We start from the raw sequence: 20,806 nt of genomic DNA, 5'->3' as shown, positions 1-20,806 counted from the left end.
TACCAATTGTGGGGATATTTTTTATGCGAAAACCCCTCGGTATTTTTTTAGATTTATAATAATCTGAAAGGGTTATACAATGGTAGAGATAATCCGTTTCTCTCTTTTTAAGTTTGATCCAATCACGAAATAAATCCTCATTGGTCACTTTATCTTTCTCAGTTAGTCTCTCTTTAAACAAGATAGCTTGAGCTTGTGCTTCCATGTAGCTAAATGTATCTCCCGTTTGCAATTGAATACATGCTGCAATCCCCTCCTCTTCATCTGGCTGTAGCATGATGCAAATAACAAAGTGACACTTGCAGCTTACGAACTCCTTCAACTTCAATTGTGTTAACAAAAGTTAATGTCGTATATCTGAACCTCAAAAGGACAAATCACTTATTGGGAAATGTAGACAAATAACAGTTATTGGGTGCCTTGCCCACGGAATATCAGAAACAAGATGATTAGTATGGAAAAAAGTATATACTATAATAATACTTTCGAGCCTACGGTATAGAATTATAGACCATGTTCCACCAAATATACGTGGTGGTGACAGAGCCAAGAAATTGCTTCTGTTAGAAGCCAGCTGGATTTTTAAACTAGAAACAATGTCACCAAAAGGACTTAACGAGCAAATTAACTTTCAATGTTTCCTGTAGTATTATGTATTTGTATTATGGTCTATTGTTCAAAACATATTAAGTCAAGACTTTACACTCAGGGCCTACATGTTTTGGAGTTAGCATTATAGATACCTTTTTAGGGTATTATATTATGTGAATACATGTGTCATTAACGTTATAAGATGTAATTATTGATCATTATAAGTACTTTTTTCCATACTAATCATCTTGTAGCTATAGTTAATATAGTCATATTTTTGCAGGGCTGCTATTTGCATAGAACATAGATAAAATACTATATGGTAATATATTGCCTGGTAATTCGTTGTGACATTTTGTGCATTTTGACACTTGCAGGCTTCCGTAGCCTTAGCTTTCTATGTTACCATGATGATGGGGAGCACTTCCATAGTGACGTCATACTAGTGGCGTCCGAGAGCGAAAACCGGCGGGCTTTTCACTGGGTGTGTGTATGTATATAAGGTAAGAATTTGTCATTTATCTTTTTGTATCCTGACGAAGGGACCATTAAAGAGTCCTGAAACGTTGATTTATACACAACGAGCATGTGATGTTTGATTCATTAAAACGCCGTGACGCCTATTTCTGGACATTAAATATTCCTCCCCGCATCAGGAGAGGTAATGAGGAAGGCACCGGGCGCACTACTCTACACTTTTTATGTGAGGAGTGCCGGCATGTTGGAAAATTTTATATATATATATATATATATATATATATATATATATATATATATATATTTTACACACACACACCCTTATATTAAGGCTGCATTTTAAAAAAGGATTTCTCCATAGAGATTTCTAAAGGGGGGGCAGGGTGTTCAAGGGGCTCCATCTCAAAAGCTTTTAGAGGTACGGATCTGAAATTTGGTATGGGCAGGTAGAACCATCACTGGGTGCTGCATGCCAAATTTCAGGGCAAAAACATAAAAAAAAAAAAAATATGAGGATTTGGGAGTAATCTAAAGCTCCAACTGTCACTTTTTTCTGACATTCTCAATTAGGACCACTTTTCTGCTGTAGTCTACGGGTTTTTCTGGGAAGGCAAAAAACTCAGGGTAGGAGTGAAATTTAGACTGGGGGGTTGTTTTATTAGGTAGCTATTGTGCCAGGGTACGTGCTTTTGGGGTTCAGGTAAATTAGAAAGTTAGTTTTTAAACTATTATCTCAACAATACGCCTTTGTAGAGAAAGGACTTTTTAACTTGTTGCGCAGCCGCAGTAGGAGCCTCCAGCCAGTGTAATAACTGTGGCTTCACTTGGGTACACAAAGATGGCCGTCGTTTGCAGACTTTAGTGGTGGTGGGCTTGGGAGGGAAAGAAGCTGGCGTTAGCTGCAGTGGGAGCTGGCGGAAAGGCACGGGGGAGGATAGCGGGCGTTAGCTGCGGCCAGAACCCGGGGACAGTAGCGGGCCTCAGCAGTGGCGGTGCAGGCGGCAGTGCGGATGGCGGTGGGGCAGGCGCTAGGACCCGGGGGAGGTAGCAGCACAGAGAATGCAGGCTCGGATCTGGTAGATCCATGATACCTGCTTCTGTGTTTTTCTTTTTTTTAAATTAAAGGGTGTGGCCCCACCCCCCAAAAAACAACCACAGCACTGGGCTTTGGAGCCCCAGTACTGGTTGTGCTAAATATAGGGGACAAACGACGTAGGGGTCCCTAGTATTAAGCACAACCAGCACCAGGCTTTTCAGAACCTGTCCTGGTTGCCAAAATACGGGGGACAAATGGATGTAGGGGGATTTAGGGGTCCCTATTTAGCGCAACCAGCAAAGGGCTCTGAGCCAGTCCTGGTTCTGGAAATACAGGGGGGGGAAAAAAATGCGTAGGGTCCCCCTGTATTTACCAGAACCAGACTCCTAGTGGGGGGGGTGATGCCACAGCCAGAGGAGCCCTTTCACCAAGCCCATCCAGCCGCATCACCCCATTCTGTCCTCTTTTCCAGTAGATAATCGAATGGGGAGTACCTGTAATAAAAATTCCATACTCACCTCCTCCTATGCGTGGATCAGGTCCTCTTCACACAATCCAGGATCTTGGCAAAAAAAAAATATGAGATATGTAAGAACTTACCTTTGTTATCTCTATTTCTACGAAGTCCATAGGGTTCCACAGGATACCTTGGGGTATAGGTGTGACGTCAGTCATCGGGCACCATAGAGTTAAGCTTTCAGCCTCCCAGGATGCACTAGGGTCCCCCTCCTATACCCCGCCCCCGAGCCAAGGCATCTCAGTTAGTTACCAAGCCATAGGCCGGAGGAGGAGAAGGAAGAGAGAGAAAAAAAGATCTGGATACACACAAGAATCACATTCTCACCAGAGGGAGACGGAAAAACCGGTGACCAGAGTAAAGCCCATCTGCAGCATAGGTGCGACAGGGCGGGAGTCCTGTGGAACCCTATGGACTTCGTAGAAATAGAGATAACAAAGGTAAGTTCTTACCCTATGGACCCTGAAGTAGAAAAAATGAGATATGGTATCCACAGGATACCTTGGGGATGTCCCAAAGCAGTATCCTTTAAGGGTGGGGACGCTCCTGTGCTGAAAGGAGAATCCGCCGCCTGAAGGAAGCATCCTGAGAGGCGAAGGTGTCAAACCTGTAATACCTCACGAAGGTATGGACAGAGGACCACGTAGCAGCCTTTCAGATCTGGACTGCAGAGGCACCACGTCGAGCTGCCCATGAAGGACCCACAGACCTAGTGGAATGAGCCTTCAGAGAAGGAGGAACCGGCAGACCTTCATGAAGATAAGCTTCAGAAATAGCCATACGGATCTAGGCTGCCAAAGTTTGCTTTGAAGCAGGCCAACCCTTTTTACGGAAGCCATAGAGGACAAACAAGGCGTCCGACTTCCTAAACGAAGAAGTGCGGTCAACATAAGTCCTTAAGGCCCGCACAACATCCAAAGTGGCCTCACCCACTGAAAGGCCAGGTGAGTTAAAGGCCGGAACAACTATTTCCTCGTTAACATGAAACTGGGAAACAACTTTGGGAAGAAATTCAGGACGAGTGCGTAGCACTGCCCTGTCCCCATGAAAAATCAAGAAAGGGGGTCTACAAGAAAGAGCCCCTAAATCAGAAACACGTCTGGCTGAAGCTATGGCCAGAAGGAAAACAGTCTTAGCTGTTAGCCATTTAAGATCCACTGAGCCCAGCGGTTCAAACGGCGGTCCCTGGAGAGCCCTCAGGACCACAGCCAAATCCCAAGGCGCCACAGGTGGAACAAAGGGTGGCTGAATGCGGAGAACACCTTGCATAAAGGTGCGCACATCCGGGATTGTAGCAATCCTACGGTGAAACCAGACAGACAGGGCCGAAACCTGTACCTTCAAAGAAGCAAGGCGAAGCCCATGATCTAGTCCCGCTTGTAGGAAGGCGAGTATCCGAGACAGACGAAACTCCCGCGGTGCATAACCTCTCGGTCGACACCACTGGAAGAACGTATGCCACACGCGATGGTATATCCTCGCGGAAGACGGTTTCCGAGCTCGTAACATGGTACGCACTACAGATCTGGAAAACCCCCTGGACCTTAACATGGCTGTCTCAACAGCCACGCCGTCAAAGACAGCCGAGTCAGGTCCGGGTGAAGACAAGGACCCTGCGACAGAAGGTCCGGTCGTAGCGGCAACCGCAGAGGAATGTCCACGGACAGACCCTGAAGGTCTGAGAACCAGTGCCGTCTGGGCCACGCGGGAGCTATCAACAGGAGCGTCCCCCCTTCCTGTTTGAATTTCCGGATTACCCGTGGAAGAAGGGAAACCGGAGGAAACAGGTAAGCGAACCGGAACGTCCACCGGACGGACAGAGCATCCACCAGAGACGCCTTTTCGTCTCTTGTGCGAGACCCGTACACCGGCAACTTGTTGTGCCGGGACGCCATGAGGTCGATCTCTGGAAGACCCCACTTGTCCACCAGCAGTTGAAAAACGTCCGGGTGCAGGGACCATTCCCCCGGATGAACGTCCTGGCGACTGAGAAAGTCCGCCTCCCAATTTAGCACTCCCGGGATGAAGACAGCTGATATGGCCGGAAGATTGCGCTCCGCCCATACCAGGATCCAAGACACCTCTACGAGAGCCGCCCGACTTCGGGTTCTTCCTTGCCGGTTTATGTAGGCCACGGTGGTAGCGTTGTCCGACTGGACCTGCACTGGGCGACCCTGGAGAACCCGATGTGCCTGCTGGAGAGCATTGAAGACTGCTCGGAGTTCCAAGATATTTATTGGAAGCTCTGCTTCTGTCGGAGTCCACCTGCCCTGGAACAAGTGTGGACCCGAAACTGCTCCCCAGCCCCGAAGACTGGCGTCCGTTGTCAACAGGACCCAATTCGGTACCCAGAACGGACGACCCTTGTTGAGATGGGACAAGGGACAGACGAACCTCCGGGGTGAGCACTATCGTCTGGGATTTTAAAGACTGAGGCAGTCCGTTCCATTTGGACAGGATTAGGTGCTGCAGAGGTCTGGAGTGAAACTGGGCATATTCCACCATGTCGAACACCGACACCATGGAGCCCAGTAACCTCATTGCCGAGTGTAGAGACACTCGGCGGCTGTGCAGACAACTGCGCACCCTCGACTGTAAGGCAGAGATCTTTTCCCCCGTAACAAAGATCCTTTGCTGTCCCGAGTCCAATAAGGCTCCGAGGTGCAGAATCCGCTGAGACGGGATTAGAGTGGACTTCTGCCAGTTTATCAACCAGCCATGCCTGTGCAGTAAGGCAATGGTCAGGTTCAGGTGACGCAGAAGGAGCTCCGGCGATACTGCCACTAAGAGAAGGTCGTCCAAGTACGGCAACATGCGGACTCCCTGCAGCCGCAGAGAAGCCGCCATAACCGCAATCACCTTCTTGAACACACGCAGTGCTGTCGCCAGGCCAAAAGGTAACGCCCAAAACTGAAAGTGGTCGCTGCAGATTGCAAACCTGAGGAACTGTTGATGGTGCAAAAGAATAGGGACATGCAGGTAAGCGTCCTGTATGTCCAATGACACCATGTAGTCCCCAGGTTCCAGCGCCAGATTGATGGACCGTAGGGTCTCCATCCGAAACTTCGGCACCCGCAAAGACTTGTTGAGAGCTTTGAGGTTGAGAATCGGACGATACGACCCATTGGGTTTCTGCACCAAAAAGAGATTGGAATAGAAACCCTGGCCCCTCTGGGAGAATGGAACAGGCACTATAACTCCAGCCTGGAGCATAGTGTGCAAGACCTTCCGCAGCTCCGTGGCCTTGTTCCGGTCTGATGGTAGACCCGTGGTGAAAAATTGAGCTGGGGGTCTGTGCCGGAAGGAGAGGGCATACCCGTGGGAGACCACCTCGAGAACCCAAGTGTCTGTCGTGGTGACCGACCAACACCGGGCGAACTGCAGCAGGCGGCCTCCCACCTTGGGATCCCCCAAAGGGAGGCCCGGACCGTTAGGCCGCAGGCTTGTCATCTGGCTTAGGGGCCGGACGTCTGGCACTCCAGGCCTGCTTCCGGGGCTTGGCAGATTTCTCGGGGCCAGCCTGTCGGGGAAAAGACTGTGGTTTGGGCCTGCCCTGGGCCCTATAAGACCGAAAGGACGATGGCCCTGAACCTGAAGGGACAGCAGCCGACGGGAGACATGACGATTTAGCTGTCGCCAGTGTGGCTACAATCTTGTCCAGATCTGGACCGAAGAGAACTTCTCCGTTAAAGGGCAACGCCTCCAAACCCTTTTTGGAATCAGCATCCGCCTTCCAGGATCGCAACCACAAGGTGCGACGAGCAGCCACCGCTGCCGAAGAAATCCGAGACACCAGGGTACTAATGTCTAAGGCCGCCTTGTTGATATAAGTGGCCGAATCATGGAGATTACCAATCAACTCCGCCTGCTCAGCCGGAATCGAAGGACGCCTCCAACGTATCCGCCCAGCGCTCCATTTCTCTGGCAACCCAGCAAATGGCCATAGCCGGCCGTGCTGCCCCCCCGCAAGTGAATAAGCGGACTTCAGGCAGATCTCCACCTTGCGGTCCGTAGCATTCTTAAGGGAGGACATGGATGGCATTGGTAATGTGGCACTACGGACAAGACGTGTCACATGAGAATCCACCTGTGGAGGGGATTCCCACTTAGCAAAATAATTATCCGTGAATAGATAAGCCACCGCCAGACGCCTCTGCGGCTGGTATCGCTTGCCAGGCTGTTTCCACGCCTCCTCTAAATGGTCCACCAACTGACCCGAAAGAGGAAAGACTGTGGCGTCACCCTTCACATCCTTAAAAAAGGCATACTTGGATTTAGCCGCTGGAGGAACTTCGTCCTCAATCACCAAGGCTGTGCGGACTGCTCGAATAAGTCCAGGAATATACACCTTGGACCTAGCGTCCGCTTCCTGAGTACGGAGAGGTTCCTGATCGTAAGGATCCAGAATCTCCCCATCATCATACGTCCCTTCGTCATCCTCATAAGGAGCGGACAGAGACGCCACCGGCCGTTTATGTGGCCGCATCGCAGACTCTCCTTGCAACACATCCGACAAGTGCTGTACAGAACTCGTCAGGGAGTTAACCCACGCCGGCTCCTGAGAAACCGGGAGAGGGGAAATAGGGAGACTGCGGGGTACCACCAATTGTCTTAGGAAACCCTGCATGGGTGATGACACTACTGATTGCTGGGACAAACCCATCTGCGTAAACGCGGGCTGCGGAGCTAACTGGCCCACTAAGGTTGTAAGCGCCTGAGCGAAACAAGCCCAGGGCGGCTCCTGTACCGGTGCTGTAACCGTAATAGGCCGCGCCAACGACAAACACTGCCGGCAGAGGCCCTCCGTGCTACCCTCCCCCTCCGCTAAAGGTACTTTACACGTAGTACACTGCAGCCGGAGAGGAAAGTCACTTTCAGACATGATGGTAGAAAGTATGTGACCCCTCTCACCAATTTACTTAAAAAGGTGAGAGACCACCCTGCAGCACCACACCGCACGGGCTTTAGCAGAAAGAACAGGGACAGTAATAACAGTCAGAAATGGAAAGTACAGGCAGCAGCGCTAGCACAGTCACATACAATGCAAAGAAACTCAATTCCTGCACTAACAGCGCTGATAAATCAACTACACAGACGCAGAGTCTGGTAGGACACAGCGCTGCATACAGACCTGACCACAGCGGAGGAGAGGTATGCGGGGGGACCCAGACCACGATGCCTCCGTCCAGACTTCCAGCAGCGTTCACCATGCGTTCTTAGAAGATGGCCACCGAGGAGCAGAGAGGAGGCTGGCCTGGGGGAGGAGCGCTGCCACAGGGCCAGTCGGCGTGTTGCAGAGAGGGCTGTGTGCAGCGGGGGAGGCGCCGGCTGTGAGACAGGGAAGGCGCGCTCTCCCCTGGCATGCATTTAACCCCTGGTACGCCGCAGCGCTATCGCTCTGCCGTGGTCCTGCAGTCCCAGGGGGGTAGTGGAAGCGCAGGTTAGCACCTGGCTCCACGCTGCTGCCAGTCCCCAGGGAGCCCCCTGCCTGGGGACTTTTGGACCATGTATCAGCAGGGACCCACCGCGGGACCCCGCTGCTTACCTTGCTGCCCCCCTTGAATCCGGCCATGGTCCGAAACATCTGGGGTCACCGCTAGCTGTGACCCCAGATGCTCACCAGCATCCCCAGGTCGGTACCGGCGTTCTGGTACCGGCGGGGGTGTAGGGAAGACAGCATGGACGTCAAAACTGACTGTCCATGCTTCAGGGGCTCTTCACGGCCCCCCTCTAACAGGTGCCTCCGGCCGGGCACCGAACTAAACTGAGATGCCTTGGCTCGGGGGCGGGGTATAGGAGGGGGACCCTAGTGCATCCTGGGAGGCTGAAAGCTTAACTCTATGGTGCCCGATGACTGACGTTACACCTATACCCCAAGGTATCCTGTGGATACCCTATGGACCCTGAAGTAGAAGAGAGAGATACCCGGACCCTTGCACATTAAGAATTGGGAAAATAATACTGCGCCTTATTATTTAAGCTGGGACATCACAACAGCAAACATGAATGATATAGGTATAATGTATTTAGATTTTATTTTTGAACATGCAAAAACACATTAAATGTATATAGTTATTTAGCACCATAAATCTTATTAGACATAAAAAACATGCAACAATAAGAGTTGATCAGACTTTTATACAGAGTGTAAAATGAAAAATAATAATAAAAACTCAATAAAAACAGATGTCCAGAGTTAATATATCCAAAAATGTATCCAATAGAGGAACAGATATCTATTCAGCTGATACAAATACTATGGATGGTAACCCCGGAGAATCTGTCAAAAGGATATATATGTAACAGTTCCCCTCTCAATAAGAATAGCCAGGCATTGTTTAGGGTGGAAATAAGCCGTTTTAGGGGAAAATCTGTATCCTTAATTTTCACTGCTGTGCATTAAAGTCTCGCATGTCCGTAACTGACTACAGCGGATATTTATTAGTGAATACTCACTGACGCTCTGTGTTCAGGACTGTACCATGGGGTAGGAAAAGACCAGTCCAGTGTATCATCCGCCACAGGAAGGAAATACGGAGTATTTTAGAACAAAACAATTCTGTGAATTAGCAGCTCCACCATTTTGTGAGTGAACGCAATCTCATTCTGTAAGAGTGCCGAATCTGCAGTTAACCACAGGGTGTGATGGCATACCATATCTGTATTGCGCAAGGAACACATCCATTAAGGAGTCAGCCTTAATGATCGTAATTTCATTGCTTTTTCGAAGTTAGAGTGGCAGAAAATCAATACGTTTTGTGAATTTTCAGATCATCTCTAAGCAGCCTTAATGGTACATGTGAAACAGTAAGGTTTTTTTGTCTATGAAATATATATATTTTATACACACACACACAGTATGTATATGTAATATATACAGTCAGGTCCATAAATATTGGGACATTGACAGAATTTTCATATTTTGGCCTCTATTCACCACCACAATGGCTTTGAAATGAAACAAACAAGATGTGATTTAACTGCAGACTTTCAGATTTAATTTGAGGGTAATTACATCCAAATCAGGTGAACGGTGTAGGAATTACAACAGTTTCTATATGTGCCTCCCACTTTTTAAGGGGCCAAAAGTAATGGGACAAACTAAACAATCCTAAATCTAACTTTCACTTTTTAATACTTTGTTGCAAATCCTTTGCAGGCAATTACAGCCTGAAGTCTGGAACGCATAGACATCACCAGACACTGGGTTTCATCCCTGGTGATGCTCTGCCAGGCCTCTACTGCAAATGTCTTCCGTTCCTGCTTGTTCTTGGGGCATTTTCCCTCAGTTTTGTCTTCATCAAGTGAAATGCATGCTCAATCGGATTCAGGTCAGGGGATTGACTTGGCCATTGCATAACATTCCACTTTTTAGCCTTAAAAAACTCTTTGGTTGCTTTTGCAGTATGCTTCGGGTCATTGTCCATCTGCACTGTGAAGCACCGTCCAATGAGTTCTGAAGCATTTGACTGAATATAAGCATATAATATTGCCCGAAACACTTCAGAATTCATTCTGCTGCTTTTGTCAGCAGTCACATCATCAATAAATACAAGGGAACAAGTTCCATTGGCAGCCATACATGCCCACGTCACGACACTACCACCACCATGCTTCACTGATGAGGTGGTATGTTTTGGATCATGAGCAGTTCCTTCTCTTCTCTTCCCATCACTCTGGTACAAGTTGATCTTTGTCTCAACTGTCCATAGGATGTTGTTCCAGAACTGTAATGGCTTTTTTAGATGTTGTTTGGCAAACTCTAATCTGGTCTTCCTGTTTTTGTGGCTCACCAATGGTTTACATCTTGTGGTGAACCCTCTATATTCACTCTTGTGAAGTCTTCTCTTATGGTTTTTCTTCACCAGGGATATAATTCTTCTGTCATCCACCACAGTTATTTTCCGTGGTCTTCCGGGTCTTTTGGTGTTGCTGAGCTCTCCAGTGCGTTCTTTCTTTTTAATAATGTTCCAAACAGTTGATTTGGCCACACCTAATGTTTTTTGCTCTCTCTCTGATGGGTTTATTTTGATTTTTCAGCCTAATGATGACTTGCTTCACTGATAGTGACAGCTCTTTGGATCTCATACTGAGCGTTGACAGCAACTGATTCCAAATGCAAATGTCACACCTAGAATCAACTCAACCTTTTACCTGCTTAATTGATAATGAAATAACGAGGGAATAGCCCACACCTGTCCATGAAATAGCTTTTGAGTTGATAGTCCCATTACTTTTGGCCCCTTAAAAAGTGGGAGGCACATATTGAAACTGTTGTAATTCCTACACCGTTCAACCGATTTGGATGTAATTACCCTCAAATTAAATCTGAAAGTCTGCAGTTAAAGCACATCTTGTTTGTTTCATTTCAAAACCATTGTGGTGGTGAATAGAGGCCAAAATCTGAAAATTCTGTCAATGTCCCAATATTTATGGACCTGACTGTATATATACACACACACACATATATATATATATATATATACATACACGAGGTCTGTCTAAAATGTTTGGTGAATGGTCTGATATATCTGTATGCAATGCTTGCAACAAGATCGCTCATGCACGCTGACATGCATGGACATGTCTAGACCTGCCCCCAGTCGGGATTTGCCCGAGGCTGCCACCGCACTGCCATTGCATTCATTTCAACAGTGTCCCGAGCAGCAATGGAGTGTCGAACAGCAATGGAGCTAGTCTTCCACCGATTCCTTTCCACTAGAAATGTGTGTGATTGGCTTGTACACTTTTGCACTCACAGCATTCTGCCCGTACACTTACACCAACATTTTGTGTTTCTCCGTCGCCGATTTACCCAATTTGAAGCAGACAATGTTGTGTCGTTGCTCCAATGCTGTTCGACACAAGACCTCTGCAATTTGCCCTGGCATGCTCTCAACCAACTTCTGGGCCACAAGCATTGATTAGGCAAGAATGGGCGGCCATCAGTCTGTATGCGGCCCAGAAATTGATTGACAGCATGCCAGAGCAAATTGCAGATCTTGAAAAAGGGTCAACACTGCAAATATTGACTCTCTACATAAACAATGTAATTGTCAATAAAAGCCTGACACTTATGAAATGCTTGTAATTTTACTTCAGACAAAAAATGTCTAAACACTGAAGCAGCAAACTTTGTGAAAACCAATACTTGTGTCATTCGCAAAACTTTTGGCCATGGCTGTATACCACATAGCTAGAGTGTATATGTGTATATATATAATATATATATATATACACATACATATATTATATACACACACATACACACACAGAGAAAGATCTGATACATGCACAGATGGCACTCAGACCTTCCAGTATTAGAAGTTGCTCCATTGCAATACTTTGCTGAAGATCCATGCATAAACCAATAGGTAAATAGGTGGCACTCTTATTTCAACGGTTGCAGCTGCTTTAGTTCCTGACAAAAACAGCTGCGAATGTTGAAAAAAGGAGTGACTTCACCTAACTTGAAGTCTGACTGATGCCTATTTACACAAGTGGATGGAACACCTCTGTAGAGATGTTTACCCATGCCGCCTGCATAGTTTCCCACAGTTGCCTGATATTTGTAGGTGTAGGATCTTGGGTGAGAATGGACCTCTTCATCACGTCCCATAAATACTTGATTGGGTTCACTGCAGGTGAATGTAGTGGCCACGCCATTCGTCCAAACTCTCCAGAATGCTTCTCAACCCAATTCTGGACAACGTGGGATCGATGACACGGTGCATTATCCTGCTGGAATATTCCATCGTTGTGGGAGTACATGAAGTCTATGAAGGGCTGCAAATAGTCATCAAGCAGTCAGGTGCAGAAATATTGGGACATTGACATAATTTCATATTTTGGCCTCTATTCACCACCACAATGGCTTTGAAATGAAACAAACAAGATGTGCTTTAACTGCAGACTTTCAGATTTAATTTGAGGGTAATTACATCCAAATCAGGTGAACGGTGTAGGAATTACAACGGTTTCTATATGTGCCTCCCACTTTTTAAGGGGCCAAAAGTAATGGGACAAACTAAACAATCCTAAATCGAACTTTCACTTTTTAACACTTTGTTGCAAATCCTTTGCAGGAAATTACAGCCTGAAGTCTGGAACGCATAGACATCACCAGACGCTGGGTTTCATCCCTGGTGATGCTTTGCCAGGCCTCTACTTAATTGATATTGAAATAACGAGGGAATAGCCCACACCTGTCCATGAAATAGCTATTGAGTTGATAGTCCCATTACTTTTGGCCCCTTAAAAAGTGGGAGGCACACATAGAAACCGTTGTAATTCCTACACCGTTCACCTGATTTGGATGTAATTACCCTCAAATTAAATCTGAAAGTCTGCAGTTAAAGCACATTGTGGTGGTGAATAGAGGCCAAAATATGAAAATTCTGTCAATTTCCCAATATTTATGCACCTGACTGTATGTGTGTGTATATATATATATATATATATATATATATATATATACATATATATACACATACACACATATGTGTGTGTATATATATATATATATATATATATATATATATATACATACACACACACACACACACACACATATATATATATATATATATATATATATTTATTTTTTTAATTATACACACACATTTCATCTTTATTGTAAATGCTTATCAATAACAATGTGTACAAAAGAAAGAAGAATCTGTTTTGTTATTTGTAAAGTTTGATGTTTATTATACCAAAATGATGACATTTTTCTTTTTGCATTCTGCATTGATATAACTCTGGGTAGGCTTTGTACAATCATGCTGGATTGTAGGGGCAGCAATACAGAACACAGTCTAGAAAAGAACAGTCCAGCAGATAATGTTTTATTCACTTATTTTTTCCTTCTTTTAATTTTTCAAGAAAAATCACATTATTTGATAGCACAGCCATTCTCATGAACTGCAGCTTGATTGATATAAAATAAACAAACAAGAAAAAAAAAACAAATCTTCCAATTTAGCAATTTTATACTGGTTGTGCCTTTTCAAAGCTAAAAATATATTAAATTTTCCCAGTAATGCACACATTAGCTTCAGCAACATATTCTTGGTGTGGATCTCTGGCAAAATCCTTCCGATGGCTGCAGCACCACAGAGTTTGTCATAATGAACACTATACAATATATAAGCTATATACATATATATATAACCCTTAAACTGCTGGGAGACGCTGCCAGGGGTAACCTGGTAGTATCTTCTAGCAATGAAAGAGCCATAATTTCCTAATCAACTGTTCTCTCAGAGAAAATTAGTGAAACTCCGTGATTAAAGTCACCGGAAGAAGTAAGCAACTCCTAAGAGTTAAAGTCATATTGACCTACTAATGTCTAGCACTTCCCACAGCCACTCTATACCAAATCAGCAGTCAGTTATCGTTCTCACTTCCAAAAAGTTTTAAGGTACAAGACGTTAGCATCGCCACACATGGTCTTGTTTCTCAAATAAACAAAACTACTTTTTTCTTAAAAAATATTACAAATCTGTATTATTTGTTTCTCTGCAATATATTAAACATTTTTTTTTCATCAAAACCATTTTCTTCAAACTTTAGTTTCCTTAAACATGATATGTTACAGAAAACAGTGATAAAAAGATTGTTAAAGCGACTGTAGAAGAAAGCTGGTGGTTAATTAAAAGAAAAAAAACAAGGGGTGTACTGTAAGTGGTGAAATAGTAGAGGAAAGAAGTGAGAAATTGCATGATTAAGATAGTTTAAAAGGAAGAGGAGCACAGATGCTTCAAGAAATAACAAAAAAAAAAAAAGCAAGTACCTAAAAACTGCTTTTTCCAAATTACTGGAAGAGCAGGGGAAGCTCAGCGAGTTCTATTAAAATGTACTCAATGGGAATGAAAGTGTCATAGTGGTGTATCATAGTAGTCTGGTAACTGATCCATTTCATATTGCCTGTGCTGCAAAAGCTGCTGTTGTTGCTGTTCCTGATGTTGCTTCATAATCTCCTTTACTTCCTCCTCAAGTTCGGGAGGTATAATAAACTGATCATCAGGATCTGGCTGAGCCGGTGCTGCAAAATAACCACCTGTCTTTTTTAAGGGTGCATCTGCTGCAATCTCAATTACATTGTGACTCTTTTCTGAAGGTGCAACTGAGCCATTTCCTCTTCTATGACGACCAAGTGTGTTGGAGGAAAAGTCTGGTCTCCGGCACAAACCTCCAGGGTCATCCTCGTTGGCGCTTATAACAATGCCCTCATCAGTTGCCTCTGGGAGAGGTGTAGGTGCAGATTGTACACCATTCTTGGCTCGAGAGCAGTGAATGTCTACTTCCACCTCCACTCTACTTCCATTAGAAAACACACCTTCAATGGGCTCCTCATCTTCGCTGTCAAGACCATTATCTGAGAAGGCACTGGAGAAAGTGGCACTAGACAGTTGTCGTTGGAAGGAGCTAGAAAGACAAACAGGATGTAGTGTACACCTCTGCTCACTGGGGCACCCTACAGGGCCAACTCCATTCTCATGAAGAGAAACTGCAGGAGGTTCATCGGAAGCTGTAGACCCCACTTCACTACTCATTTCTGAAGTTGATATCTCACTGCTGATTTCAGAGGCCAAGCCACTGCTAGAAGATGGCATGCCTAGGCTGTCTGGGGCACGGTCCTTGATAACAACACTTACCGATGGTGTGAAAATGCCAGGGCTGGGTGGAGGAATTCCACCATTAAGTTCACAACAGCAGAAGCAGTCTTCTGTAACATTCAGTTGTACAACTACTGCACACAAGCTCCCACTGCAGCCATAACTTTGAGCTAGACTGCACAATTTCTTAGAAGCTGCCAGGGCATCGGGCACATTCCGCACAGTCTCAACTGCCTCTTCCACTGAAAGGCTATCCCATAAGCCCTTGCTACCAAGAATGAAGAACTCATCTTGAGGTGTGAGAGCAACAGACTGAACATGGGGTCTTGGAGTAACACTAGGATGAAGGAAAGTGTATCCCAATATACGGGTGCTATCGGTAACTCCATTCACTTTACCATCCTGCAAAAGAAAAATGTATTATAATATATAATAGAACTTATTTTTTGTTTAAAATGTGCTAACACACACACACACACACACACACACACACACACACACACATACAGGAAAATCACACCAACCATATTGGTTCTCAATGATTGCTACACGTGAATAAAGATATTTTTATAGTGTGAGATAAAGATGCTTAAGGATTACTGAAGGGCACTCTTTAAATAGTGACTAGTTTGTCTACAAATTTTAATAATACTGAAATCGTATGGGGCTCCAATGTACAGTATTAAACATATCAACAAAGAAGGATTTTGTTAGCCCCTCTAGCCTATTTCAGATCTTAGTAATTGACTGTTGTGAACAGGATGTCTCATTGTGGCAAGTTTCTATACACTTATGGAGGGGCAGCTAGTCACTAATCTGTTTCCAAGTAAATTTGTGGGTAAATTGCAATTCTCGGTCTGACTAAAAAAGGAAGTCCTAACTAACTGCAATTTAATATTTTTTCCTTACTCCTAAAGGCAATACTAAATTAACTGGACCAGAGAAACTGACATATGCTTGACAGGAAACTATGATCTATCCAACAATCCAGAGAGCAAGTTACAAATCACATCGATCAAGCGATTATATGCCCGGAGATGCCAGCTGTTACATGGGCAATTTCCTCACAAACCACTGGGATCCAGCGATTAGACAATGACCATTTCAGGTCATGAACATTTAGGGGGTAATTCAACTTCTGGCACTGTGACACCAGGCATCGCCAAGATGATCGGCTACGCAGATATCGGCCAGTTATGGCAACGTCCGCATTGCAAGGTTTCCTGAGCACCTCCGTGGGGGTGTGAGGCAAAATCTGCGACATAGAAGGGACACTATTTCCTATTCCCTGAACTGCAAATCGTGTTTATCACGCTGAAATTAATTCCTCCCTTAGTTACTGTCTGCCAAGAGATCATTGGTTTACTATTAATAATGTGCGTACATCATATTTTGCAAAGGCTTTTAGTATTGTTTAGGAGTTTTACAATTTCTAACTCATTATATATACAAGAGGAATAGAAAAAACTATTCCACTTGAGGGTGCGCGATATCATAGATTAACTAAGACACAGATGTAAAAAAATCATTAATATTTAATAATATAATATAAAAGTACCTAGTCCTTGGCTAGGCTTGCACAAAACCATACACCACACAATTCCAATAATACATATATATATATATATAATTATAATGGAACAATATCCTGATATATCCCTCCAGTTAAGTGGGGATATATCAGGATATTGTTCCATTATATATTTATATATATATATATATATATATATATATATATATATATATGTATTATTGGAATTGTGTGGTGTATGGTTTTATGCAAGCCTAGCCAAGGACTAGGTACTTTTATATTATATTATTAAATATTAATGATTTTTTACATCTGTGTTTTAGTTAATCTATGATATCGCGCACCCTCAAGTGGAATAGTTTTTTCTATTCCTCTTGTATATATAATCTCTAATCGTTAAGTAGTAACATATCTACTTTATTGGGGAGCAGCGTACTATAGATTATGATATTATTAACAATCTAACATCATCAGATTAATTTAATAGCACCTGGAGACAGTTTGTGGTTAACTCATTTTTGTTCTAAATTTCTAACTCAGCATCTACTGTACAGAGAAGCCTGTTAGCCCCCAGTTTCCATAAGCAAACAAAATTAGATGGCATTTCTTCCTATCATTAGTCATTGGACAGAATGCATGCCGCACACTATCAGCACTTCCGGAACCAGTTATTTCTTTAGTCGTAAAGCTTAGGCATTGTTAGGGTTAAAGCAAGTTGTGGTGGCCATTCTAGAAAGCGGCTTTATCCAGCCAGCTGCAGCTCAGGGTTATTTATGCTCCAATTACTTTCTGCACTGGATGGAGGTGGGATCTTTTTTCAGAATGGCAAGAGGAAGAAGAAAATAACATCACAAAGAACAGACGGGGAGGGATGAATGGGAGCTGTTCTGTAATGCTGGGACCGCGCACAGGATGAGTATTTCCACTTCTTCCAACAGTCCTTAATCTCTTAGATCCCAGTCCTGCAACAACAAATCCCTACAGCATTCACATTTCATTTACATCTCATCTATACCTTCCTATTCCGAGGGTCATAAATGTCAGAACGCTCTGGGCTTACACCTCACACGACACAGAGAGCAGTGCATCTTGCAGAATAAATTAATGTAAAGTGACATTTAAAAGGGATCAATCATTAAAACATGGCTGTGTAATGGGGCTTTGAAAAATCCCGCCCAGTTTAACATACACATGATCAATTGGACAGAGTAACCATACTCAGAGGCATTACACAAGAGCTGGAGGGATGATTATTACAAAACGTTGTTATGTGGAATATCAATTCTTCTACTAGTCTGCAATAGGACACTGAACACCCTGTAGCAGATTTCAGAAACTCAATTCAAAAGGATGTCTATTACCATTCATTCACATCTTCATTCTGACTACCAGAGCAATCATTCTACATACAGAAGCTGGCGCATGGTATATTCACCACCTATAAAATGAATGCAAAAAGGACGGGGCGTGGGGGAGAATAGCAATACAAGAACTCTAGAACTGATAACATAACACTGCTATAATAATAATAAATAAGCCAATAATTCATAGCAGTTACCTTGCATTGATATTATAGGATTCTATAGGAGGTGGTGGGCCAAAAATCCATAAACAATGCAAAATACTTTGCGGTGATTATTATAAAGATAAAGAAAATTGCCTTCTATACAGGTTTGAGACTAAACCGCATGCTTGTGGACAGATCAGCTCTGGGACTATTTTAGCAGAGTAAGTTTTAGCAAAAAGTAAATTTGCACTTAACATTTTGATCAGAGTAGCATTGTTCCATAGAAGCCAGAGTGACATGACCTTACCTCCGTTATAATCGCCTTATACTGTTTCACTCGTTTCAGTTCTTCCTCGCAACTAACAGTGTAAGACTTGGACAAGTTCAGTGGTTTTCCGCCTCTGCAGAGGACAGCCTGGCATTTTCCTACATTAGCGGAGGTCAGTGTAAAGCAACCCGCCGGGTCCATAGGATCATGCTTTATGTGGCAGAGAACGGCAGAGCCTCCAAGTTTCTGCCCCGCAGTGCCCAGCTTTCTACAATGAAAATTGTGTAAAGTTCACACTTGAAAGGTGATCCTATCCTTACATGCAGCAGTGTTTTGTCTGGTATTGTAAAAACAAACATGTTAATACGGGTTGTAGTCGGCATCCTGGCGTGCGGGATGCAGACTGTTCGAACACCGGCACCGAAATCCTGACCGCCGGCATCCCGAAGGTAAGTATCGGGGTGTTAGGGGGAGGTTAGGGTTAGGCACTAGGGGGAGGTTAGGGTTAGGCACCAGGGAGGGAGTGTTAGGTTTAGGGTGCGGGGAGGGGGAGGTTAGGCTTAGGCACTTGGGGGGGGTTAGGGTAGGGTGAGACTTACCATTCTTCCTTATGGGTGTCGAGATTCTGGCTGTCGGGATGCCACTGTCGGTATTCTGACCTGCGGCATCCAGACAGCCGGGATTTCATACCCGACCTGTTAATGCAAGTCTAATGGTGCGTACACACTGGGCGATTAAAGTGGACGACTGAACGATATCGTTATCGTTCAGTCGTCCACTTTATCGTCCATTTTTAAGCCCAAAAAGATGAACGATGACGCGCGTTCCCGCGGGTCGTTCGTCATCATCGTTCATCGGGCTGACATGCAGGCCAACCGGACGATCTCGTCAGGTTGCTGCATGTCAGGGAATGGGGGAGAGAGCCCGGCGCTGAACGATATCGTTAATGATATCGTTCAGCGGCTGTGCTCAATGTAATAAACGACATTGAGCACATCCTGCCGGGGACACACTAGACGATATCGCTCAGGGAGCATATCGTCTAGTGTGTATGCACCTTAAGGCAACATTTTGCTAAACAGTTATCGATAGTCCTTCACAAAGAATAAAAGTGTTGCAATGGAATCATAGAAGAGAGAAAAAGCAATTATCTGTAAGATGTTATGGCGGCCTGTACATGGACGCAAGATAAATTCTGATTCTAAATGAGAGAAGCAACAAAAGAACAGAAGTGTGTGTAAGAGCTCCCATCAGGTGCACTGCACTAACCACATATTACATGCACTACAGTATTATCATTTCTTCAGTTTGATAGGTGGAAGCAATCTTTGCCTAGGTGTAATAGAGCCAGATTATTGTTGGTGAAAATATTAGTTTCTTATTCTTCACTATTTGGTTACACATCCCACTTTGTTACTAGTAGGAGGGACATTGAGAACAGGGATTTCTTGTATGTTTTAAAGTCCATCTATAAAGATGAACATTCAGGCAAATATTTCTATAGGACAGGTAGCATTAATGGGAACATTACAACTGAACAATATAGAGAAAGTTACAGTGTGTATATATTCAGCTCCCTCTGATGGGAGATGTAGAGAGATGCCAGAATTACCTCTGCATGACCAGGAAGGTATTCCCCATGTACTCCTCCTCATTCTTTGTTTTCTGAAGCTCATCTGCCAAGATATCGCACATGGTACACTGCAACAAACTGGGCACCTCCACATTACGTTCTCCATCAAACACTCCATACACAGCTTCACGGTTGTCACAGAAGTTGTTGACTAGCAGTGAAGCCACACACAGCCTAAAAAACATGTAAGGTAATTAAAATCAATGTCTCAGCACCTACAACCATATAAGCGTAAAAACACACAAAAAAACCAACAAAAACCCCAAATCGCAGGAATGATTTGGGATCTTGCTAACAACCCATTATAAATGTTTTTCTTATAGACAATGCCTCGTTTATAAATGATGCTACTAAGCCTCTATTCCCATATCAAGTATGAGAGGGAAGGTTGCTTAGATGAATCCTGTGGGAACAGGGCTTTGTGAAACCCTTTCAAACAGGTGGCAGGCAAGTAGTTAACATTCCTCACAGTTGACATCATTCTAAGCAGACACTTGAAAGCAAAACCTTTCAGAAACCAATCAATGCAGATGAAATGTGGGGCTCTCCATGCAAAAGTGGTGTAGGCTGCTGTGTTGGGAAGGCTACCCGCATCACTAACAGCTATCTCATAGCAACCACAGCCA

The 20,806-nt window shown here is 44.4% G+C and overlaps 1 protein-coding gene across 1 annotated transcript in view; it reads right to left on the bottom strand.

The window, feature by feature from the left end:
* Positions 1 to 13,302: 13,302 nt before the first annotated feature.
* The window catches only part of PHLPP1 (PH domain and leucine rich repeat protein phosphatase 1), a 163,347-nt gene continuing 155,843 nt past the window's right edge, over positions 13,303 to 20,806 (bottom strand). The window contains 3 exon segments of the mRNA XM_088471737.1: positions 13,303 to 15,643; positions 18,587 to 18,815; positions 20,160 to 20,354. Of these exon segments, the coding sequence (XP_088327863.1) occupies positions 14,501 to 15,643; positions 18,587 to 18,815; positions 20,160 to 20,354 (1,567 nt within the window). The 3' untranslated portion in view covers positions 13,303 to 14,500.

Source organism: Taudactylus pleione, unplaced genomic scaffold (genome assembly GCF_031769625.1).
Source record: "Taudactylus pleione unplaced genomic scaffold, aTauple2 ptg000116l, whole genome shotgun sequence".
In the NCBI taxonomy this organism is placed as follows: Eukaryota; Metazoa; Chordata; class Amphibia; order Anura; family Myobatrachidae; genus Taudactylus; species Taudactylus pleione.
This window is presented reverse-complemented; position numbering and strand designations above follow the sequence as displayed.